This window comes from Telopea speciosissima, chromosome 2 (assembly GCF_018873765.1).
Source record: "Telopea speciosissima isolate NSW1024214 ecotype Mountain lineage chromosome 2, Tspe_v1, whole genome shotgun sequence".
Taxonomy (NCBI): domain Eukaryota; kingdom Viridiplantae; phylum Streptophyta; class Magnoliopsida; order Proteales; family Proteaceae; genus Telopea; species Telopea speciosissima.
Window position 1 is genome coordinate 75,800,918 of NC_057917.1, and position 25,577 is coordinate 75,826,494.

Sequence of the window (25,577 nt, forward strand, 5' to 3'; positions counted from 1 at the left end):
TGGGCTGTAATTGTCACTCCATTTTGATATTTTATTCCCAATTCTCAGAATTTCTCAACAATTTATCAGTCCAATGGCCTTTTTGTGATTATGGGTGAAATCTAAGGTTACTTGATGTGGTGCAACTTCTATATAAAGGAAGGGTTAACATAAGGGAGAGTAGCACTTCGGCGAGTTCAGTCCAGGCTATTAATCTCTCTCTCTTTCTTCATTTCCCTCTCTTCCTTTCAACAACAACGCAGAGCTCACCTGGTTGGGCTAGCTTCTAACTCCTATACCCTTTGCCTCAAAGAAAGATTAAAAAATGGCAGGGATTCAGTTGTCTCCGGTGCTAGTCTCGGCGGTGGCGGCGGCAGGGGTTGCGGCGTTTGCACAGCCAACAACGACTCTCCGGAGGTCGAAGAACCAGTTATTAGAAGCATCACCCAAGTCCCCATTCTCTGCAGTTGTTCCATCTCGGATTGTCTCTGTATCTAAGCCCCTTGTGCGTGTAACCCTGGAAACCATAGATGAAGAAGATGCGATGGATGCTGGGTTGATGGATAGTCCGAGGACTTCTTCTTCATCATCATCGTCATCGTTGTGTTTCTTTGAGTCCCGGAATCACATCTCTGCATATTGCAATTTGAAATGTGCTTAGGGGACCTATCCCAAAAAATATGTGCTTAGGGATTGAAGAACGCGAAGCGTTCTTTTCCCGTTAGTTCTTCTTCTTCATGGTTATTATATTGTTGTTTGGTGGATGATTTTCTAATGTACAGAGATCGATCTATCTAGTAAGTTCCATGCATGGGGTTCTCTCTTCTAACTTGTCCCTCATTTCAAAACATAACATTCTCTTTGCAATATAGTAACTTCCCCTCTTGTTATTCTTTAGGCAGCTTTCCTTCACCCGAAGGAGGAAAGAATTCCTTCTCCGATTCCTAGGTGAAGTGACCTAGACTCGTTGGTCATCATTAGTGATTACACACCCACACGTAGTTACCAAATTTGAATTCCGGAATTATTTCGAAGGAGAATAATAATTCGTATCGATTTGTTTTGATAATTTAAGAATTAGATAAAAAAAAAAAAATGCAGTAAAAGAAAACGCACTTAAAAAGAAATTTTGTTTCAGATCGGTTTGGAAATTATTCGTTTACTTAAAAAATTTTAATATTTATTTGGGAGAAAAAACACCTAACCGGGGTTGTGCATCGGTGTGTACCTGGCACCCAGACACATTCCAAGCGCAAAAAGATCGGCGCACCTCTAGTCCTTTCCTTCTTTCCAAGGAGGGTGCATCGGTCTTTAAACACTAGACTGTGTCCAATCGCAGATACACACCACACACCACGCCCAACGACCAGGTAGCATTTTTTTTCCCATTCATTTTTAGATTATTCCAATTTCTTAGTAGTATTATCTATCAGTATTTCTGTGTCATCTTTTTATACTCCTAAATGCAGTACATGGAAGATTATCGATGAAGTCAAATGGTCAGAATGTTGTGGGGTTTGAAACATAGTAGTTGACCTACCTTGCTCCTCTTGAGTTATTGATGGATATATCCAAATTGAGGGATCGGGATCCTCTCCAATGAGGATTCGGCTCCTTTCCAGGGAGCTCAGCACCCAAAGAGTGCTTAGGGGGCATCTAAGGATTGGACTGTGCCACACACATCTCGACGCACACCTAGGGATGTGTGTGCCACAACCCAACGAGTGGATGCCCCCTAGACATGCTGGGCTCTCTGGAGAGGAGCTCAATCCCTCCAATGAGGGCATTGCTTAATGAGCATCCAACAGCTGGGCTGGGGCACATTGATTGGGTGTGCGTCAAGGCGTGTGCCAATCAACTCAACCGTTGGATGCCTCATTGGGATTGGAGAGGATCCAGATCCCAAATCGAGTCTCTTTTTGGCTGTTGCATTCTTGGTGATTGGCTAACCAACTCAAGCAAGTAAACTCTTTCATACCCGGAAAACAAAGATCATGTACTAAATATTATTAGGAAGTACATTTATGACCCTTGGATTCCTTTATTTAGGGCTAAAAAGTGCAGTTCCCTTGCCCTAGTAATTGTATGGTCACTTGAGTGCTTGAGCTCACAGTGGGACAAACAAAGGCTGAAAAGCCTATTCCAACATGATGAAGTGGATGCAATCTTGACCATCCCGTTGAGCTCTATGGATTCCCAGGACCAACTCAAAAGTTCTTTCAACTATTAAATGCTTCATTGGGAAGGTTTGTATAAATGCTCTAAGGGTAAATGCAAACCTCAAGAGATGAAATATTGGGTCACTTGACCTATGCCCTTGCTCAGAGAGAGAGAGAAAGAGATATTGTGTCACTTAACCTATGCCCTTCCACACACACACAGAGAGAGAGAGAGAGAGAGAGAATTCCCTTTTACTTTGCCCCCATGCTTAGAAGGCATGTTTTGCTTCCTCTTTTTATTTTTTTCGAGATATGTTGCTCACCTGGGATGGACCTTCTATGAATGAGTTGCAAATTGAGGAAACACCCATATTTGACAAAAAGATAGCAAATCGAGTGCTTTGTGGCTTATGCAGTTATTGTGTGGGAGACCTGGAAGCATAGAAATGTTATGGCATTCAAGAGCATTCTCTTTTACTTTGTCCACATCATTACTTTTTAGTTTAGAAAGTTTAAACCCAATCGAGTCCTACGATATAAAGATATGAAAGTGAAATTTAGTTGGCAACTCAACGTTAGTAGATCTGGGGAAATTTTGATTTGGCCAGTGAAGTCTGAGATAGTAGGCTATATGGTAAAGATACACAATTTGGATCCTCTATTGCCGAGCTGTCCAGTAGGATCATGCTGTCCAGACACGGTGTTACGTGCAATATCCGCCTTACCCCTGTCCAAATGCCTTGTCCGAGTGGGTGTATGGCGGTCATTGCGCGCAACACCGTATCTAGCAACACGATCCTACCGGGCACCTCGGCAGTAGAGGATCTGGCTCCAAAGATAGAAACAAAACTTTGACAAGTGGGCTATGGACCCAATCAATGAGATGGGATTCAATTTTTGTATGATGTATCTAGTACTCAAATTTTGAAAGAAAAAAGAAGAAAGAATAAGAAGTAGACAGGTCGGGATCAACCCAAGGCCTCAACCCTGTCCCAGCCAAGCCTTGACTCGGGGTTAAAATTCTCAGCCCTAACCCATCCTCGATCAGGGCCAGAGCATCTCATCCCAAGACCCAAGCCTTGTTCGGCTCAGAGCAGCCTTGTCCTAAGCACTTGTTATCTATGTAATGCATCTTAATCAGTTTATGTTTTTTTTTTTTTTTTTTTTTGTGGGTAGAAATCGTAATCAGTTTAAATCGAAAAGGTAGAAAGTCCGACTTTAATAATTTCATGTCACGTGTTTGTATACACGCATGGATGCTAACTCACCCAAGCAGTGATTGGATGTGTACATGCTTCAGTATATTCCTGGCTGATGAGAAGGAACAATTTGGGTTCTTTCTAGTTGCAAGACTTATACTTGATACATGCATGTGTCAAGTTCCCATTCAGTAATCGATATGAAAGATTCGAATAAAAAACCCCATGCAGAGCGTGGACCCCACACCCCTGGGAAGATCGACTTTGATGATTAAATGTCATTGGAGAAGATCTGGATTTGACATGGAACCTCACATAGGCAGAGCGTGGACCCCACTCAGGCAGTGGGTATGGGGATCATTTCGCCTCTACCTGTGTGAGATTGCACATTGGCCGCACGGGCAGTTGCAGCAGAGGATCCAAATTGTGAAAATTCCATGATATAAGGATTGATAGACACTCCATACTCTGCATGGTAACATCTTCTCCTTCGGTACAAGTTATGTCTCGATCTGATGCAACTCAACACTTTCCTTCAAGTTGGAGCTTGAACATCATGGATGCCCAAATCAACACGGTTCTTATTCTCAAAGTGTACCATTCCTTCTTCCTATCCCAAAATTGATGAAAAGTGGATTTTTAAAGTTAGGGTTTGGACAAAAGTTATCTTTAGAGGGAAGAAACTCCAAGATTGGCAGCTTTTTTCGATGCATATCTTTCCCACTACCCTACTGTGCTGATGAATGGAAGCATATGTGATGTCGATGGCTTAACTTAACTTAACTGGGTCATATCTATCTCTCTCTCTCTCGCTCACACCTCCATACCCTTTTATCCACGGCATGAACAGTGCATTCTGTATAAATAGCTGTTAAACGCTCATACACCCCAGTCTAAGAAAACCAATTCTTGCAACTGGCCAGAAGAATTCCTCGCTTAATAAATGCTTCCGGACAAAGCACACTAACACACTTGTCTGCTTCTTCTTGGCTATACATATGTATAATGTATGTCTATACAGATTCCTTTTGTCTTTTTTGTTTTTTCTTCGCATAAATGTATGTATAATATATAGATCGATATGAGCATATATGTAACCAACAATCTTATCCACATAGCTCATAACATGCTTGTAAGCCTGAGATAGTGTGTCTTATTAATCATATGGGATTGATCTTACTTTGGTTAAGAAAGAGATTTGGTGTGAATTGATATGGTCTTGAGTTCTTTCATCTTATAAGTCGATTTATGGGGTTGAGTTCTCCTAAGGTTTGTATCAGTAGTATAAGAGTAGTCAATCCTCTAATCCTAACTGCCTCCAGGCAAAGAGACAAAGTGAAGCCAGTTAGAAATGGCTACTTGATCCAAAGTAGGCCGCTATAGATGTTAGTTCAGAAGTGTGATGGTATTTTATGATCCCATATCAGTTATATGGGGGTTGATCTTACATTGGTTAGAAAATAGATTTGGTGTGAATGGATATGGTACAATCTTGAGTTCCCTCACCTTATAAACCGATTTATGTGGTTAAGTTCTCCCAAGGTTCGTATCAAATAATACTAACGTCCTCTAACTGAGGCCTAGTTTGTATTCGTCAGACTAGATCCCATGCATGTATATTTATGAATTCCCTCTTTGATAGATCTCAAGGATAGGTCTCTCCATGAGAGAATCCTCATTGAATATCTTCCCTAGGTTTAGGTATATACTAAGAAGATACTTTCTATTCATTTTTTTTCAGGACCGAAAGGTATCTCCTAAATGTTTGGGTAGACAAGAATAATGGATGATGATGTTTACATGCATGTGAGGATACAAGCATGCACCTTATTTTCTTGAGACGTACATGCATGTATACATGGACGTACTACTCTTCAACCCAGTCTACGCAGACGAGAACATTGCTACGTCGTATTCAAGGGACCTACATGGATGCATGCCCTACGGTACACGGATTGTAATAGAAACAGTAAAATCAAGGAAGGACCATTCTCTCTCTCTATCTCTCTCCCTCCACATTTGACCTAGCAAACTGACCCTAAAGAGACCAAATGAAGAATAAACCTGGCCAGTTAAGAAATCAAAGGCATCAAAGCAATTTGAACTGGTGGTTGCCACTATACATACATATATATACACACATATACGGATATGAGATTAACCCACTATACATACATATATATATACACACATATACGGTTATAGGGTTAATATGCATAGATATACTTACATACATAACATTGTGAACACACTATAAACATGAAACTCAAACCCATGCATTCCTTTTTGAGGATATAAATAGAACATGAGAAATAATGGACATGAGATCAGATCGACCATGTGTTTAAATTTCAGATGGGAATCAACGGAATCGTTTGAATCAGCCAATTCCGATTAACCCCGATTTACATTACATATATCGAGTTCAACCGAATGAGGACGAGTCCAGCTGATTTCAACTGGGTTTGATAGATTCCTAACCGATTATGATTGATTATGCAAGCTATTGATCATATACCCAACTCAGCAACGGACTCGGCTCCTGTCAATCCGGGCAGCAGTGCTGCATGTGCAGCACCTGAGATGAGGTGGTGCGCATTTACTGCCTTACCCCTGCCCAAACACCTTGACCGAACAGGGGTAAGGCAATCAATGCGCCCACCTCATCTCAGGTATTGCACACGGTGCATACTGTCCGGATTGACAGGATCTTTTTTACTCAGCAATTGAATGGGTAATTGTAATTTTCTCAAAATATAGGACGAAATAATCATCCTACCTATTTTTATCCCCATGTAATGATTAGGTGGGGCCAGGAGTGTGGCCCCAAAAGGTTGATCACCTCACGATTCGTTCCCAGACAATCTCATTTAATTCAAAAAGCGAAGGCCGCCGTGGGCCCGGTAATTTTACTTGTGAAAACATCACCACCCGGCCCACTGCACTGAGAGCATCTTCTCGTCTATCTCCCATTCCCCATAATACCCTCCATTACCTCAATTACTCTCTTAAGTATTACTTCAGCTCATGGGTTGTCACTCAATTTTAGGTATTTTATTCTCAATCTCTCAACAATCTATCAGTCTAATGGCATTTTGGTGATTCAGGGTGAAACCTCTATATAAATGAAGGGTTTACATGAAGGAAAAATGGCAGTGAGTCAAGGCAATTTCTAGCTTTCTTCGTTTCCCTCTCTTCCTTTCCACAACGCAGAGCTGACTTGGGGGGCTGGTTTCCAACTCCTATCCTTTGCTTCAAAGAGAGATTAAAAAAATGGCCGGAATTCAGTTTTCTCCGGTGATAGTCTCGGTGGCAGCGGCAGGGGTGGCGGCGTTTGCTCAGCCAACGACGACTCTCCGGAGGTCGAAGAACCAGTTCTTAGAAGCATCACCCAAGTCCCCATTCTTTGCAGTTGTTCCATGTCTAATTGTCTCTGTATCTAAGCCCGTTATGCGTATAACCTTGGAAACCATAGATGAAGAAGAAGCCATAGATAGTGAGTTGATGGATAATCCAAGGACTTCTTCAGCATCATCTATGTCGTCATCGTCTTCTTCTTCTTCTTCTTCATCGTCATCCTCGTGTTTCTTCGAGGCCCGGAAGCACATCTCTGCATGTCGCAATTTCAAATGTGCTTAGGGGGCGGCGGGACGGGGAGCGATCAATATAATCCAGGGAAATAAAATTTTCTCTTTTTTTTTTTTTTTCATTTCCTTTTGTTCTTATTCGATGTTCATGGTTATTTATGTTGATGTTTGGTGCATGATTTTCTAATGTACAGATTAGTTAGGTCCATCATCCTTGATAATCATTATCCAACATAATTGTATAAATTAGTAAGATTTCGAATCGTATATAATAATGATGTTTTTTAATGTAATTTTTATTTTACTTTTCAAATCTGAAGGATTTAAATATAAAATAAAGTAAATTTTATAATTGAATATGGAAATTATTTTTTTTTGATAAATAATATGGAATGATTTGGGAGTTAGTAATATGGGGGATAATGACTATAAAAGTTTTTTTTTTTTGTTTTTTTAAGATTTAAAATTTTAGGGAAAATGTTCTTTGTGCCGAGGGCACAGGCTGCACCCAGACACATGGGGGTGAGCAGGCTTGTCAAACGGTACAGTTTCGATAATACGGTACGATTTTGGTACGGTACCAAAAATAGGTACCCAATACCGATACCGTACCATACCGTTTAAGAACCCTATTTTTAATACTGCAATCGTACCGCTACGATACGATTTTGGTACGATATGAAAATGGTATATAAAACAGTATATATATGGTACGGTTTTGGTACGGTATGAAAATGGTATATGCATGGTATAAAAAACGGTATAAATTTGATTTTTATAAACGATATGTATATGAAAACGATATATATATGGTACAAAAATGGTATGCATACGGTATGAATATGGTACGGTTTCATTTTTACATGTTTACACCCCAAAATAGTACGGTTTCGGTACATACCGATGGTATGACCGTAAAAACTGTTACCGTACGGTACCGTGGTCAATACCATTTGACCATACCGTTTTTGCAACGGTGCGGTTTGGTACGATTTTACACGGGCGGTTTCGATTTCGGTATACGATTACGGTTCCAGATTGACATCCTTAGGGGTGAGCGCAATGACCACACTGCCCCCCTAGGGGCAGGCCCATGTGTCTGGGCGCAGTCTGCGCTGCAGCACAGAGAACATGAGCCTGAAATTTTAATTTCCCTTGCTATCAAGCAGAGCCCTTGAGCAAAAGTTTTCCTTCATCCGTCAAAAGTAAGAATTCCCTTTTCTTGGGTCATTATTACACTCCCACACATTGTTAGCAAGTTTAGATTTTAGAGTCATTAAGAAAGATTTGTTTTGATAATTTAAGAATTCGATAAAAATAGAGGAAAAAAAAAAAACAAATTAAAAAAGAAATTCGGATTTGAATCAATTCAGGAATTATTCTTTTACTTAAAAGAAATTAAAAAGAAAATGGATGCCATCTATCAATTTTAATTTCTATGTCACATGCAAAATTGTCTACGAGGTCAAGTGGTCAGGATGTCGTGGGATCGAAGCTTACTTAATAGTTGAATTGTCATACCCCACTTGAGTTATCGATGGATGTATTCAAATAGAGGACAAAACTTGGTTGCTGCCCGGGTTGCAGCCATGTAGGGCTGTAAACGGATCGGATTCGGCTCGGATTGTGTTATATCTGTATCCACATTCGATTAGCTATCGGATGGATTCAGATAGTGCTAAACGGATACAGACACAGATATGGATATTTTATCCGTTTACATGTAAATATAGTTTTTCAGATAGGTACAACCTATCCGTATCCGCAACCGTTTAGCTTTCAAACGGATTCGAATAGTGCTAAGCGGGTACGGATACGGATACAGAAACGGATTTCAGTTATTCATTTACACCCCTACAACCATGTTCCTATTGCCTCAATCATAGCCGCAAACTTGAAATCCTGAAAGATATTTTGAAAAATATTAAACCTAAAGGGCTATTTATGAGGAAAAATTTTTGATTCCTGCTGCCTCCAATCGCAGGTGCTAACTTGGAATGATTCTCTTCTGACCTCTTTGGATTCATGAATATCCCCTTAGGTTTTAGTATTTTCCAAAATACCCTAACAAGAGATTCCAAATCAGCACATACAATTGGAGCAGCAGGAACATGACTGCAACACAGGCAGCAGCCAAATTTTGTCCTATTTATGAAATCAAAGGGGAAGGGAATTATTCCAAGTTGGTGCCTACTATTGGGGGTAGCAGGACCAATTTTTTTCCCCCAAATCAAGTCTTTTTGGATGTTGCTTTCTCGGTGATTTGCTAGCTAGCCAACTCGAGCAAAAAAATCCTTCCATACCCGGAAACGAAGATCATATACTAAATACTAAGCAAAAGGTTTTATGCCATTTACACAGTAATGCCTTCAATTGTTAGTCAGATGGGGGAGAGAGGGATGTAATTACACTTCTGCCCCTCCAATCCGTCCAACGATTGTAAGGCATGACCATATACATACATGGTCGTGCATAAAAACTTTTTTTTTTCTTTTTTTGGTAAAGGGGAAATTTACGGAGAAGGGGAGTGTGTAGAACTGAGTTTTAAAAATTATTAGGAAGTACATTTATGATCTATCCCTCTCTTCTTAGGAAAATGGTTCTACCCCAAATAACCACAACGTTGCCCAAAAAAAATCATTTTAATGAAATAATATAATTTTTTTTTGATGAGTAATGAAATAATATAATTAGAACTTTTAACACATACACTAAACACTTTTTTTATATAATATGAAGAAAAAAAATTTGTGATCAAAAGAAGATTTAAAAAAGTTGTGTTATATATTAGAAAATACAAATTCCAAAAGATCTAACCATTGAAAGAGGTTGAAGTTCAGTCCGATAGAAGGTTTCAAAGAAAGGAGTATATCATCAAAATAATGATTGAATCTGATGGTCTAAATATATGTTGCAATTCCACAAAAGAGTGTCAAAAGGTCAGGGATGAATCCACTGAACCTTTCACTTGTTGTTGGCTTTATGAGATCAATACTTCAACTCCACAACCAATAAACCAATAACTCTGATGTAGCAGTAGTAAAATAGAAACTAAGAAGAAGGGAAGAATATAGCCTCTGCCTTATTGTATTGGCCTCCTCTTCCATATGCTTCCATGAGAGCAGTGTGTGATATTACACTTGAAGGATGGGTTCACGACGGCAGATCCTTCAAGTCTAATCTAAAACCCAAATTTGGATCCTCTAAAACCCAACCATTTACCCAAGACTGATGGGCCTTATAAGGCTAAAGCACTTAATTGGGCCGCAAAGGGGAATGTGTTTTGTAGCCCACAATTGACTAAAGCAACGACCGATATGACCCACCATGTTAACAGTTGACACCTATCTGAAGAGTCAAAGGTCAGCGAAAGAACAATGGCATTTTAGTAAAATCATGGTGAATGGACCGTCCCTTTGAAGTACGTAAAGATGGGTGGGTGTGCCTTATTTTATTAGTTGTTTTATTTTATCTTCGTTCCTGAAAAGTGTTTGGAACTTTTTGGAAGTTGAATTCCGAAATCTTCTATAAAACGGCTGCGGGGATTGGATGGCGACTATAACGACGACCGTCAGGTAACCTAAAATTAGAGGAACGCTAAAGTTAAATGCGTAACATATGAAGTAAAGGGCTTAACGGCCGTTCTCCTTTCCATTTTGTTGGATTCTGTTCACGGCACAACCCCAAACTCCTCGTCTCCCTTGAGATCCACTCTTCTCTTTTTCTTTCCTCTGCAATGTCAAACTCTGAGCCGGGCAAAATGCAGGTATCTTTCTCTTTCTCTCTCGATCTTCTCGATCTTCAAGCCCATTACAAACTGCGCTGGTCCATAACTTCTCTGCTACCTCTGCATCTTTCTCTCTCTCAATGGATGGGGCTGAAAGTTATAAGAAGGACCGTTCATTTAAAGCTTGAAATAGCTGAGAAAACCCTATTTTTTTTGGATTTTGATTGACCCATGTGAGATAGAGCTTCACCCAGCTACCTCATTTTGGTTAGCATGATAAAAGAATATCCTTTTTAGCTGGGTAATGGACCTTCCGGCATTGACTACCTTGGATGCTATATTCAGATCACAGAATCCATCAAGCAGAGACCCGTTCGAGCTTGCGTTGTTCTTTTCTTTCTGTCGGTTCCTAAAAGGTTTTGTCTTGGATCGTTTTTCATGTATTTGTCCTTTTCAGTGGAGAAGTCATCATAAGGAAAATTGAGGAAAATTGACGAAATGGAGAATTCAATTTTAACCCAGTTGATCATATACTGTTGGATGTTCATGATTGTCACATTTTCTTTTTCTTTAGGAAGATCTGTATGTATTTCTTAGGGTAGTTAGAATCTCATCAGGCCACATTTTGTTGCTTAATTTGATTTTATTTGTGTCTCTTTCTTCAAACCTACATCAAGTTTGGGTAAATCTTAATTCCCTTCAACAAGGTACCTGCGGGGTGGAGAGTGAAAAGAATATAGTGGGGTCTGTTGTAAGCTTGCAACTGTGTTGGATGCTTTTGCAAGAGTTGACCCATTTTGTGAAGAAGAATAGGTAACAAACCCCCAAGAGCTGAGCATGCTTTGTTAGTTCTGCTTTTCTATATTTTGAGGAATGGTGGAGAATAGGGAAAGTATAAATTGAAGCTAGATGAGGTTTACATCACTGAATGAATGTCAATGATGTTGTACTTAGCGTCTTAGCTTGAGTGCTTCTTTACGTTAAAATATGGACAGAATGCCTATATTTTTTAATCTTAGGGTTTCAAAAACTGCTTCAAATAAGTGGTTGCTCTGTGGAAATCCTGCTTGAACTGATTCTCTTACTTGCTCCCTTTTTGTTTTGTGTATGTGTGTGTGTGTGTGGGGGGGGGGGGAAGATGGCAAAAGTACCAATAAATAATGCTCCCAAACTTTTGGTACCTCTTAGAACCCCAATCATTTTTTTTTGGGGTTGCATATCCCTGTACCACTCCATAGCTGGGGTCTAATGGTCGGATCTCAGGGGCACTCCCTGGGTGCTGGGGTCGCAGGAGAGGAGCCCGATCCATTACGGTCTTCCTCATAAGACCTTTATTACCATATATCATTTAATTGTTCCATTTTGGTGCCTCAACTGAACTCATTTTGCTTTAGTTATCATACCCCTCTTTGTTTAGGTTTTTATAATTTCAATTATACCCCCACATCCCTCTCTCTCTCTCTCTCTCTCTCTCTCTCTCTATAGGTAGGTAAGTTGGTGAATACATAGGCATCATGTTCACATTTGTAATTGGATCACAACCTATGGCTTCTTTTACAGCCTAAAATTCGTAGATAGAGTAGCAAAGAGGAGTAAAATTGGAATTACAAAACATCTGAAGAGATGGACAAAATAGGAAATGTCTTTCACTTGAGGCTCCAACATGGAACAAAATGGTGACATGGAATGAGACCACAAAACTCTATGTGGAGGACCTTTTGATCCCAAAATTTTGAGGGGTTTGGGAATCTTAAATGCAAATTTCATTGGGGGACTAGAAAGTCCCCAAAAGTTTGAAATCTTTGATTTCTAGTGGTTCTTATTGTTGGTGTGGGCTGCTTTGCTTGAATAAATAGTGGATTTTTCTTGCTTGAGATGCAAGATTTGCTCTTCTTTTGTTTTTGGTATAGATGAGCTGGTAGTAGTTTGTTCAGCTTTTTAGGCCTTTGACAATGGACCCGTGTTGCTGTTTTTTCCCTTAAGGTTGTTTGGATGTTGGACTGGCTTTGATTTACCTGCTGGAATTATATTTCTGTATTTTTCGTATACATTTTACAGCCTAAAATTCGTAGATAGAGTAGCAGGAGTAAGGCTGCATACATTATGACCCTCCCAGACCCCCCAGTGGTGGGAGCCTTGTGCACTGGGTACTAATATAAAAAAGATTTATGAACTACAATATTTTATTTTGTTTAGTTCTTTACTAGGTTGATATTTCTCATAAATGGTGTTAGTTTATTTTATTCATGTGGTACAGTTTCATGCTACATCAATTTATTTGTCTTCTGGGTCACATAAATAGCCATTCCTTTTATCGCTAATAATTTTTTTTGGTCAAATATATCTTGCTTCATGTTGATGAGTTCATTTCTTGATTTGATTTGCCTTCTGGCACATTGACCGTTTTTCTGGTTCCTGTAAAGCAATATTTTTTCTTTTATTTATCTACTTCTGGCCTTTTTTATTTCATTCCATCAATCAGAGAATTTTATTTGCTTGCATTTTGTTGGGTCCTAATGGCTTTTTCTATTGTTGGATTTACTTTAGTTATTTTTTATTTTAAGACAATTCTATGCTTCTCCCATGGGATGATGCTGGTTTACTTGTGGGGTTGGGTGGTGGTGGTTGATTGGTCTTGATTCTCCCAATTGTTAAAGTGTATCATGGGGTTGTGTTCCATGGAGGCTCCATGGAGCAGTGTACTGTGGAATCATGTCTAATAGCTTCATTGTTATTTATCTTTTCTACTCTAATTAGACTTATTAGACTTAGGTAGCTATTTCCTTTCCTTTCATTGTAATAATTCTTTGGCTCCTTAGTAGACTTCCTACTAAGAGTCAACTCTATTTTATTCGGGTCTAACTTCATGGCTGGTGTTTCATGCGTGAAATAATGTTACTTCTCATCAGTTTATTCTGTTTATTAATGAATTATGACTAACTTTTTCGTTTTATTTTTATAAGGATGCAATTTTAGTGTTGTGGGAATGCACCCAAGAAGGAGCGAAAAATTTCAGGAAAGTGCCAATGATACTGCCATTTGAACCTCATTCATTTTAGAAAAAAGCTGGGGTAAAAAATGCTTGAGTCCAAATCAAGAGAATCCAATGGACTTGAGGATGTCATGTCAGTTCGAGAAGTCCGTGCAAATGGGCTTTGCATGAAAACCTCGGAAGTTGAAGCAAAACTTGATGAGGGGAACATTTTGGAGGCTGAGTCTTCATTGCAGGAGGGTTTATCACTCAACTTTGAGGTTAGTTTGTTAGATATTACTATCTTCTGTTAATGTTTCCTTATGGTCAGATTTTCATTGGTATAGGTATGCGCAAGTTTCTCTTTATAATAAATCATATTCTCCCATGGTCCCTTCCTATAGTTTACAATTTTTGTTGTGATTATGCGTTATTTTTGCTTCAGATCATCTGTGTATATATCTTTCTTCCTGGTCCGATGGTTTGGGTCATCATTTTCTAACATTTGTTACACCTTGCTTTTGTGAGAAGAGACTTAACAACTAGTAGGAGTAATGTGAACTCAATCTCGAACCAGGAAATGAACCAGTGGGAGATCAATTGCAACAAGATTGATGATATAGGGACGAACAAAAATCAATAACAGAATTTTTTTTTATTTCTTCTTCTTCTTTTTCGTTTTTTTTAACATATGAGAGCCCAAAAAAAGGATATGACTCGGGCATCCCACCTAAGCCTTGATCAGCATCTCACCGACCACACTTGCAAGGCATCTCTCCAAGCTACAATGAACTCACACCATGCAATACTGTCTCTTTCAGCAACTAAGGCGAAAAACTAATTTTGTTCAACTAGTCCATCATTGGGGTATTTTCCCTTACTCTAAATTATAATATTAAAGTAGTCCACTAGAAAAATAGCGACTCTCTATGCATCGAGATTGCTTAGCCTCTACGAAAGAGAATTAAAATAGAATCTTTCTAGAAGAATGATCTTTAGCTATTACAAAAATAGAGTAACTAATTTGGCTATACAGGAAATAGAAACTTACTGACTTAATTGCTATTAACTCAATAATAGCATCTAGGCATATGCTTTAGAACCTAATCTCCAGTGAGAATTGCTATTTGAAGATCTTTGGTAGTGATTTGATATAGTGCATTCTGCATTGAGACTCCTTGTGAAGATTAGACATGCTATGCAATGGTGGTAACATTGATTGACAGGTAACAGAGGTATCATGGGGCATACTTGTAACAAAATTTGGGCCCTAATTGATCTGCCATGGGGTGGATATTGGGCCCATCCACCTAAAATCCTATGGTCTGACCTAATTATTGTTTATTTAAGGTGTATATGCTTGAAAATGATATTTTGTATGTATTCTAAGCATATCTATGCGTTTCTGAAGCGTTTCCATGCGTATCTTGTGTCTCTCCGATGCATCTCTCAAAACCACCCTCCCAATACACTGACCAATACCAATACATGACACATTGATTTCTTTGCGTTTTGCAGGAAGCTAGAGCCCTTCTTGGAAGGTTGGAGTACCAAAGAGGCAATCTGGAAGGCGCTCTTCGTGTTTTTGATGGAATTGACCTTCAGGCTGCTATACAGCGGCTCCAACCTTCCCTTGCTGAAAAACCATCTTCTTCTAGAAGGGGTCGTTCCCGCAGTGATTCAGCGCACACACCTTCTCAGCATGCTGCTAGCCTGGTTCTTGAAGCCATATACTTGAAAGCCAAGTCTCTTCAAAAGCTCAGTCGAGCAAAAGGTTTGGACTACTCTAATGATTAGGCTACATTTAGAAATGGCTTGATGAGTGTTATTATTTTATCCCCAAATTCTTTATGTGCTGAACCCAGTTCTATGGGAATGTTGCAGAGGCTGCTCAGGAATGTAGAAGTGTCCTAGATGCTGTGGAGAGGATTTTCCATCATGGCATACCTGATGTACTGGTGGAAAATAAGTTGCAAGAGACAGTTAATAAAGCTGTAGAGCTCCTCCCAGAGCTTTGGATGCAAGCCGGTTGTTATCAGGAAGCGATGTGTGCTTACAGATGTGCTCTTCTTAGTCAGTGGAACCTTGACAATGAATGTTGTGCAAGGATTCAGAAAGCATTTGCCATATTCTTGCTGTACAGTGGTGCAGAGGCAGGGCCACCCAGTTTGGCTGTTCAGATAGATGGTTGTTATGTTCCAAGAAACAATCTTGAAGAGGCAATTCTCCTTTTAATGATTATCTTGAGGAAATGTTACTTGGGTAAGACCAAATGGGATCCTTCAGTAATGGAGCATTTTACATTTGCTTTGTCTCTCTGCGGCCAGACATCTGTATTGGCAAGGAATATTGAAGAACTTTTACCTGGAACATTTCATCGTTGTCACCGCTGGAAAGCTTTAGCTCTTTGCTACAGTGCTGTGGGACAAAACAAAGTTGCCTTGAATTTATTGAAGAAGTCTCTACACAAGCATGAAAGACCAGATGATCTCCAGGCACTGCTATTGGCTGCAAGAATTTGTAGCGAGGACTCTCTTCTTGCTTCTGAGGGAGTGGAGTACGCGCAGAGGGCGATTGTGCATGCTCAAGGGGTGGATGAGCATTTAAAGGGTGTGGGTCTTCGCATGTTGGGTCTTTGTTTGGGAAAGCAAGCTAAGATTGCTTCCTCAGACCTTGAGAGGTATCAGCTTCAGTCTGAAGCTTTGAAATCATTAGATGGGGCAATGGCTTTTGAACGTGAAAACCCAGAATTAATTTTTGAGTTGGGGCTTCAACATGCAGAGCACCGGAACTCGAATAAAGCCTTACGATGTGCAAAACGGTTTATAGATACGACAGGTGGTTCCATGTTAAAAGGTTGGAGATTGCTTGCTCTGGTTTTGTCTGCCCAACAACGGTATCCAGAGGCTGAAGTGGTTACAGATGCCGCTTTAGATGAGACTGCAAAGTGGGAGCAAGGACTGTTGCTCAGATTAAAAGCAAAATTGAAGATCTCCCAATCATTGTCCATGGATGCAGTGGAAACTTTTCGGTTCCTTCTTGCACTGGTCCAAGCCCAAAGAAAGTCTTTTGGGCCTCTCAGGAGTAGTACCTCTCAGGTTAAATTTCACTTCATTGAGTTTGTTTGTTGTTTCAGAATGCATAACATACTTTTGCAAAATGTGGGGTAGTTATCCAACTTAATGATGGAATTGTTGAATGGATGACTATTGACTACCTTGTAACTTAGGTAGATTACAATGAGCTTATTACATCATTGATATTGATTTAATAATGTTATAAATTGGGTGGTTGGCAAGTTGATGATCCGAGCCCTAGTGGTTAGAGTATCCCAAATCAAATGGTATTTCTTATTCTCCTTCGTATTTGGCACATGAAACATGATACTGTTGGTCTACCTCCAATATACTGGATGGGCACCTCAGATTTCCTCATTTTGGTTGCTCCTGAATACCATGATGAGTCAATTATGCTCCTATGGGGCATGGGCCGACAGACCCTCCCTCTCTCTCTCATATACTCATGTTTCAGATCCTTTTTCCTGTATTCACTGATTTGTGATTATTTAAAGTGACGAAAGAAGTGTAAAACAATGATGAGTTAACTTTGAGTGATTAATAGTTTTGCTTCTAAATTCATTTTAGCCTTTTGTTTTTACTTTAGGTTGAGGATGACAAGGTCAATGAGCATGAAGTCTGGCAAGGTCTTGCAAATTTGTACTCCAGCCTGTCACATTGGAGAGATGCTGAGATATGTTTGGAGAAAGCTAGAGCACTGCAGAAGTATTCTGCAGCAACACTATACACAGAAGGTAAGATCATGGGAAGTAAAACCTGCATCAATTAAAATCAGTTTCCAAATATTTCCATATGGAAAGAAGTAAAGGTAATGGCAGAAGGTAGCCTGTTGTCTCTCAGTGTTTCTTTTGGCATGCTTTGGTTGTATCTATTCTGGATGAAGCATAAAATTAAATCATTCTGTATCAAGGTGTCTGACCTGTGAGCCTCTGATGAAGTGTCTCCGAGAAACTGTATTACTATTAATAAGGGAATATCCACCCTTAAATCTAGAATTTTCCTCATTTTGCTCCTTTCTAGAATGTATATAGGAATGTTAAGTCTGAAGATAACCATCTGTGTAAAGCATTGTGATGTAGATTGAAGCACGAAGAAGAAAATTGCAAAAAACAAATTTTAGTTACTGTTCACGTGAACAGTACCACATGTTACCGTTCACTCGAACAGTACCACTTGTCACCGTTCACGTGGTACTGTTCACGTGAAGTGGCCCACATTGACAGCTGGCTTAGAGGAGGATTTCTGACATTCTTTTCAGTCTTCTAATTTGATTAGTTTCTAATTTCAGATTTAGAAAGTAGGCTTAGTTTTTATTTAGAAGTTTCTATTCTCTTAAGTTTCTATTTCAGTCCTTTGTTTCCTTATAGTTAGATCTAGTTTCTATTTTCGTTTGGTTTCTATTTTGTAATCCTCCACATAGCCAAAAGAGAGTTACTATTTTGTAACCATGCTTTAATTATAAATAAGTGTGTGAGGCTGAGCAGAAAAAGAATAGAGATTTAAAAAAAGAATTATGGTTGAAGCTGTGAGATGCAGTGATGGTCTGGTGAGAGACCATGGGTGAGAGGCTGAGAGGCTGAGAGAGCCGACCCTATCCCCTTCTTCTTATCCTTTATTTTCTTTCATATGTAAATAGAAAATAGCAATAAAAAAAAAGAGTTTCAGTTATTCAACTTTGTTCTTTTATTGTATTGATCCTGCTGCAATCGATCTCCCGCTGGTTTCCCTGGTTCGAGGTTGAGCTTGCATTATATTGTTACTGCATATCTTTGGTTTTTGTAATATTGAAACCTACTACAAAGGATCACAGATCACTTATCCATATAATTGAGAAGAGCTATCAACCATCGTCCACTATTTCTGTCCCATATATGTATATATGATGGATATGCTCTTTTTAGATGGTCTGGGTTTTGGAATGCTTATTGGATTCCATAATATAGAAGCTGTGCTGTTTGCTACTTTGCCAGTCTGGTGATGGACATTTACTTAGTTTTGACTTCAAGATTTCCATGTTTGTAGTGTTTCATTGGTAATATTTATTTCTCCATTATTATGCCATCATTTCATCAAAGTTGGGTTGTCTTTCCTGAGTATAAAACCAAGTCCCTTGGTCTGAACTTTCACACAATACCCAAATCCTGGTTTAGGTAGTTGGTTCAGGTTGGGCCTACCTGAACTTGCATCTTTGTTTGGCTTCCACTATGGGCAGTATATGCAGTTTGTACTTAAAGCCCACATTTGGTCTGGTTCTATGGAGTGCGAGTGCTGAAATCCTATAGCTATGGATATTTGAAGTTTGAACAAATTTTTGTTCGTTGTTATATCCATGCAGGCAGAACATTCTTCTAGTCAGTGGAACCCTGCTATGGAGATATTTGCCAATTATGATGCAATACGTAGAAGACCTATTCTGAGAGGACTTCAGTGGGAAAAGAATGATTGGGGCAAGGGTTCCTACACACCTGTTAGGATTCCTTTTCCCATACCCTTTTTAGACCTGCCATATGGCAGGTTGGTTAGCACCCAAACTCAGTGCACATGTTGCACATCATCACCTACTTGTGTGTTGACTTCCAAATCTGACTTCTTCACATCTTGTTATAATGCTTTCAGAAATGTTTGAAAAAGTCACTTCCCTTGGGGACTCATACCAGAGATCATTGAAAGGCAATGAGACAAGCCCCATGCATGGTGAGCCAAACAGTTGACATGGACACCAAAGTTGACATGTGTCCTATCCAGGGAATAGCGCATCCATCCAATGGTCAAAATGTCAAATCGTCTTGTCCACATGGCAAAAATATAGAGGGTGTAGGGGTAGGGTCTCAAAATAGGCATGTAGGAGCCTTTTTCCCAAAAAATAAAAGGGTGAACCCAGTGCACAAGGCACCCACCACTATAGGGTCTGGGAAGGGTCATAATGTACGCAGCCTTACCCCCGCTTCGCGGAGAGGCTTTTTCTTGACTCGAACACATGACTAGGTCGCAATGGAGCAAGCAACCTTTTTCTGAAAAATAATACCATTAAATTTTAAATTATCAGAAAGATAATAAAAACATTGTTCTTAGTAGGTAAATCATATTACTCAATTAGAACCCTTTGATAACAACTTGCCCTCACCTCAAACTCTCACGATTTATCTCTCGTGGAAACTTCTTCTTCTTCAACTTTCCTGCTGGTGTGTCGTGAGGTGTAAAATTACTGAACTTCCCCCTCCTGATTTCTTTTTCGTAACATAACCAAGGGCAGTGAAAGAATAGTGTAAGTGTCTTGCTGAAAATTCTAGGAGTTTCTTTTTATTACTGAACTTCCCCCTCCTGATTTCGCTTTATTTTTCTATGACTCTTTTGAAATTCTAGGAGTTTCTTTTTTTCGCCAAAAAGCCCTTGAAGAAGAGTTGTTGGAAAAGCATCTGGCTACTTTATTTCAAGGACAGATGGATGCATGTCTCTGTTCTGGTGTGCGCTGTGAAATTGGTCTGCTTTTACAAGTTTGTACTGCTTATTTGGCGTATCCGTGATAAACTTGTTGATTTTCCCAATTTGTTGATTCCATTGCAAGTTTGTTTGGTGTGTGTGTGTGTGTGGGGGGGGGGGGGGTGTATATAAATAGTTTGGTGTAATTTAGATTACTCAAATCCTACTGACTCTATATTGTCCGAGTTCTGTAAATATCTCAATTTGAAGAAACCCAACTTTTAGGGGCCAGGTAGAAGTAGGAGTGAACCTAGAACGTGAATCTGCTATTATCTTCCCTTCTTTTTCATCTGGCTATTGTATTTTTTTGGGGTTTAGTTGGTTGTCAGATACATATGCTTGTATATATGGTCATTGCCATCGTTTTGTGAATCTTTTATAGAACTATTACTATTATTTGTTTGATAGGATAGCATAATTAGTGATTATTGCAACTGACTAGTTTTTAATAATAAATTTGTTGAACTTTTCTTAATAAATCCCTTGGTGGAGAGAAGTACTGTATGAGGCCTGAAACCCCAATTCTATCAACCATTTTGAAATACATTACAGAGGACATCTCAAATATGAAGATGTGCTTTTTATCATCTAATTTCCTTTTGACAAATAAAAGATTTTTTTTTTGGCAAAACAAAGTTATTCTTATTTTGGTCATAACTTTACTAGGTCTTACGTGCATATAGTCACTCTTACTTAATCATCCGAAACATACAGGTAGTTGTCACCCTTACTTTATCATGTGAAACATACATACAGTTGTCATTCTTATTTGTTCTGTATTTTTACTAGGCCTTATGTATGAAGGACGTGGGCAAATAAACGAAGCTTTGGCTGCTTGTAATAATGCTATTCTGCTTGATGAGAGCCATGTACCTTCGAAGGTGTTAATTGGTGCTTTGCTACGGAAGATGAGCCCCAAGGCATTGCCTGTGGCACGAAGCTTCCTCTCAGATGCATTGAGGCTTGAACCCACCAACCGTCTGGCTTGGTATTATTTAGGGATGTTACACAGGGATGATGGACGCTTAGCGGATGCCTCAGACTGCTTCCAAGCAGCATCCATGCTCGAAGAATCGCATCCCCTTGAAAGCTTCAGTTCAATACTATGAGTTGGTATTCTGTGGAAACTAACAGGTATATTTCAGTCAACTTGAAGCGTTGACCATATTACTTATTAGGTAAATTGTTGGGATTCGGGTTCCATTTGTGATGCTGTAGAGGTTACAGTTTTGCTGCAATCAATATTCTCTTCCCTATCCAAACCCAGATTAGGAGAGCACTATAGGGTAGATGTAAAAAATTTATAGAGAGCTTCAGGCTGATTGGGGGGTATTCCATCTAATGGCAGTCCCGGCCTTTGTTAGCCAGATATTGTAAAAAGCATATGGAGGATAAATACACTATATATCATTTTCTTTGTAAAGTATAATTTGATAACTTAATTTTTATTTGTTTCCTTCTCTCTCTAGTGCTGAACCCTCTGTTATTGATTCTAGTGCAAAACAACAGCTATGTGGTTATGAATTCTTGAGCTGTGTTGAATCAGATTAGTAATCTACACCAGTCAAAATCAAATTCACTTTTCAACTTGCAAGGTGCAGTATTCTGCTGCCCTATTTTAATAAGGCCATCCAGCCCTTTCAACCTTGCCATGAGTGAGATCTACTATGTGACTCACAGCCATAAAGGTTTTTTTTTCTAATTACGGCTGCACACTTGTAGATCATCCAACTGGACTTCCCTTTTAAGGGCTGGGGTTTGAAAGTGAGAGAATGAATTGGTGCTGAGTCATGAGGGTTGAGAAGGAATGGAACACTTGTAAGTTGTAACTGGCTACATTCTGTTGACCTATTCATTTAAGGGGACATCGTTCCATTGATATAATTGTAAAGATTGGGTGTTTTGCAGGAAACCTTGCCTGCATGGAGTTTCTGATGGGACTGGCTGTGGAGGGGTCTCTGATCATTTTGCCTCTGTAATGGTTCTCATCAATCTTCCCTAGTTTCTCTATACTAACTCTTCAGACCTTCAGTACTTCACTAGAGGAATGAATAACATTTCCCATGCTTTCCAGTTTTTCTGCTGCTACATCTAAATATTCTTAGCTAGGGTCAAAGTCAGAAATTAAAAAGGATTTGGAGATCCAGTTTTAGCAGAAAATTAAGGTTAAAATTCTCCTTTGGATTCTTCTAAAAATCACTAAGGCACTAGATTTTTTTTTAATGAGCACCATTGTTGAAACACAAAAAAAAAAAACTAGGCATGCAGAAACTTTTTCTTTCTTGCCATGGGGCTCCATTCTCCTTTCTTGAGAAATTGGAAAAAAAAAATAAAAGAAGCTAAAACTACCTATGAAGTAATTGGGAAGAATTCTCTTCACTCCACACCTTCCAATTTAATCATGGTCCTGACGTCCTTGTTGCTGGCTTAGAAACCTGTCTGCTCCCTAAAAGGCCTGAGATTATCAAACCCAATCTTTTCATCACTGTCTCTATCCATGACCTTGAAGGCGTGAACATGTTTACTTCACCCAATTGTCCCCACGTGGCTTCAGGAATTGTGAAGAGATCCAAACAGAACTCTTTCAAAGTCATTGTATTTGACTTGAGCCATCTTTGTTGGAGTTAGCCATGGATGTTATGGAATCGATGTACTCGCAAGCAATATTGGCACTGGAGAAGGAGGAAAAGAGCGTAGGACTTCCGAAGATTGTCTGGGCTGATCTTGCCATCACTATCAAAGTGTGTACAGTGTACTAATGAATATATGTGATCCCTTTTGTAGTAAAATATGGTTTTTAAACAATTTTAGATCGAAACAAATATAACATAATTTAAAAGTATTATGTTTAATCATGATATAAGATAAATCATTTTAACCAGTAAACATAATTATTCTTGACAATAAATACTATTCGATTAACCAAAGAAAAAAAAAAAACATATCCTTAAAACTCACACACAAACAAATCTTAACATAGTAAATCATCAAATACTATTTTGTTCTCACGTATATTATTATTGGTTTTCTCCAATGTCTCATATTATCCCTAACTTTATGAGCCCCATCTATAGAATCACATGATATTTTAAAAGCTCATGGTATTTATAGTTGAAAATGTCATGCCAAAGGGGTAGGATTGAGAATTAATACATGCTTATTTGATGAAACTAAATCATGGGAAATCTCTCTTCGTTCTCATATCAAATGAATGATTGCAATAGTCCAACCGAAAAGAATATGATTTAGAACACTAGAAACTTAAAAATGGGTTATTGTAGGACACATTAATAATTACTTAGCGTGTTGATAAGTGATATGGTCGAAGGTCATATAATAACCCCGTCAGCTCCCAGTTTCTCCAACCTGGCCTACCTTTAGAAATCTGAGTTTTCACAAATTGGGCTGGGCTAGATAATGTCTTGTAGTCCAGGTTTTTCTATTATTCTATTTATGCATAAGATTAGTTGTAACCGTGTAGAAGCAATGGCTCCAGTTCGGTTGCAAGAAAATGCAAGTATTTTCTTATGAAGTGAAATATTTTAGAGGAAAAGTTAAATTTGGTATTTGATTTAAGGGTGTCAATTTGGGATCAGAACAGAGAACCGTCCCGCTAAAACCCGATACCTAACCATCCCATTAATAAATTGGACGGTATTGGGATCCGATTTTGGTACCGAATAATAAATGGGATGGAATGGTTCTGGGATGGGATTTCCAATGGTACCAGTACCGAAATATCAGTTAAGTACCAGAACTATGAGTACCCTATCAAAGGGCATATTTCATGTTATTGTGTGAAGTTTTATGACTGTAGTTTGATGTATTTTAGTGGTATTTTCTCTTATAGAGGTTTTGGCTAATGAAACTTTAGTTCTATTTCTGTAAACTTCTTTTGCGATGGCACTAAAACCATATATGGATTTGTTTATTTCGTCGTCATTAATTCTTAGTCGTTGTTTTGAGAAGATTACATGTGATCTTAGGGAGGACATTGAAGAAGTAAATCCATGAAAGTTATCTTAGTTTGGTATTCTAAGTTGCTTTCAAATAATGGAACCATCTCCAAACCATTAAACTTCTTCTCCCTTTTTTATCGGATCTAGAATTGTTTAGGAACCGATACCATCCCATCTCGTTAATAATTGGGACTAGGACTTAGGTTTGGTCTCATTTACTAAATGAGACAGTACTAGGATTGGCACCTTTTGTACCAATAACTATATAGACCCGTCCCAAGTATCGGGAACCGTCCCAATTGACACCCTTAATTTGATTGGAAGATAAATGCAAATATAATTTCTATTTCACTTCCCTTGCAATTAACAAACTAATATTCATTTGAATTTTAAGCTAAACTAAAGTTTCTTACATTCCATCCACACTTCCATACATCAACCATCGAATGTGTCACATGGAAGAATGATTTGGTAAATTCAACCATAGAATAGAAAGTGCATGCCCTAGATTGACCACATTATTTTGCACATCTAAATTTAATCATTTAACCCCCTCATATTTCTCTTTTTTACTCAATATTAAAGCAGATATCTTTTTTATTTTTTAGGAAAAATTACTTGGAGAACCCCTGTACTATAGTCATTTTGCTCACGATTACCAATGTTTGAAACAATTATTTAATACCCCCGAAACCTGACGGTGTTAGTTTCCTGTTAGTGTTTAATTGAAAATATCCATTTTACCCTTATCATCAATTCAAAAGAAAACAGTAAAATTGACAGATTTACCCCTTCTCCTTCTTCTTCTTCCTCCTCTAGCAACCCCACCGCCCCTACCCCTACTGATTTCAAACCCTAATTGATTTCAAATTCTAATCGATTTCAAAAAATTTCTCTTTTCTTATACAAATTTCAAATTAAAATAACCCAAAACCCTTAATCGATTTTCAGATAAAGGGTTTGAATCTGAAAATCGATTAAGGGTTTGAATCTGAAGAATGGTGGATACTGCCGTTGACGGCGGTGGAGAAGGAGGAGCGGTAGCGGCATATGGTCTCTCGGAGATAAGGGCGGAACAATGAAGGAAGCAATTGGGGGTTTCTCTCTCGTCAGGTTCGATTCTTCTCCACTACTAAATTACTGAGGATGATGGATGAAACCTTCTAAATCCTTACCATTATAGTCAAATTTTCCCTTGTGAAATCCAAGTCCTATCCGACAAAGCCTCTGTAACACACCAACCTTCTGATTTCTGAATCAGTAAGAGAGAGATAGAAGAAGAAGGAGAAGCATCCGATGTCCTTTCCAATCCCTAATTGGGAAATCAAAGGATCTGCTCTAAGTTTTAACATCTTTCTTTGATTTCTTCTCGTCTTCCTTTCTTTAATCTTCTCAACAGATTTTAATTTTTTCAGAAGAGAGGAGGAGAAATTAAAGCA

General features: G+C 38.8%; 1 protein-coding gene across 2 annotated transcripts; it reads left to right on the plus strand.

Moving 5' to 3' along the window:
• Positions 1–10,554: 10,554 nt before the first annotated feature.
• On the plus strand, positions 10,555–21,630 carry LOC122653098 (protein NPG1-like). Of its 2 annotated transcripts, none has more exons than XM_043847025.1 (6): positions 10,555–10,690; positions 13,615–13,903; positions 15,141–15,396; positions 15,507–16,720; positions 17,286–17,433; positions 20,969–21,630. In XM_043847025.1, exons 2-6 carry the CDS (start codon positions 13,730–13,732, stop codon positions 21,286–21,288), a joined length of 2,112 nt encoding a protein of 703 aa, XP_043702960.1. In that variant the 5' UTR covers positions 10,555–10,690; positions 13,615–13,729; the 3' UTR covers positions 21,289–21,630. The 2 variants fall into 2 exon arrangements, with proteins under 2 accessions (XP_043702960.1, XP_043702961.1); XM_043847026.1 differs by lacking the exon at positions 20,969–21,630 and adding an exon at positions 17,540–17,689.
• The last annotated feature ends 3,947 nt before the right edge of the window (positions 21,631–25,577 follow it).

Excerpts from the sequence above, each read along its gene's own strand:
- LOC122653098 (XM_043847025.1), top strand. The coding sequence starts at position 13,730 with ATGCTTGAGTCCAAATCAAGAGAATCCAATGGACTTGAGGATGTCATG. Across the intron at positions 13,904-15,140 it reads GTTTATCACTCAACTTTGAG|GAAGCTAGAGCCCTTCTTGG; the intron begins GTTAGTTTGTTA and ends TGCGTTTTGCAG. Across the intron at positions 16,721-17,285 it reads TCAGGAGTAGTACCTCTCAG|GTTGAGGATGACAAGGTCAA; the intron begins GTTAAATTTCAC and ends TTTTTACTTTAG.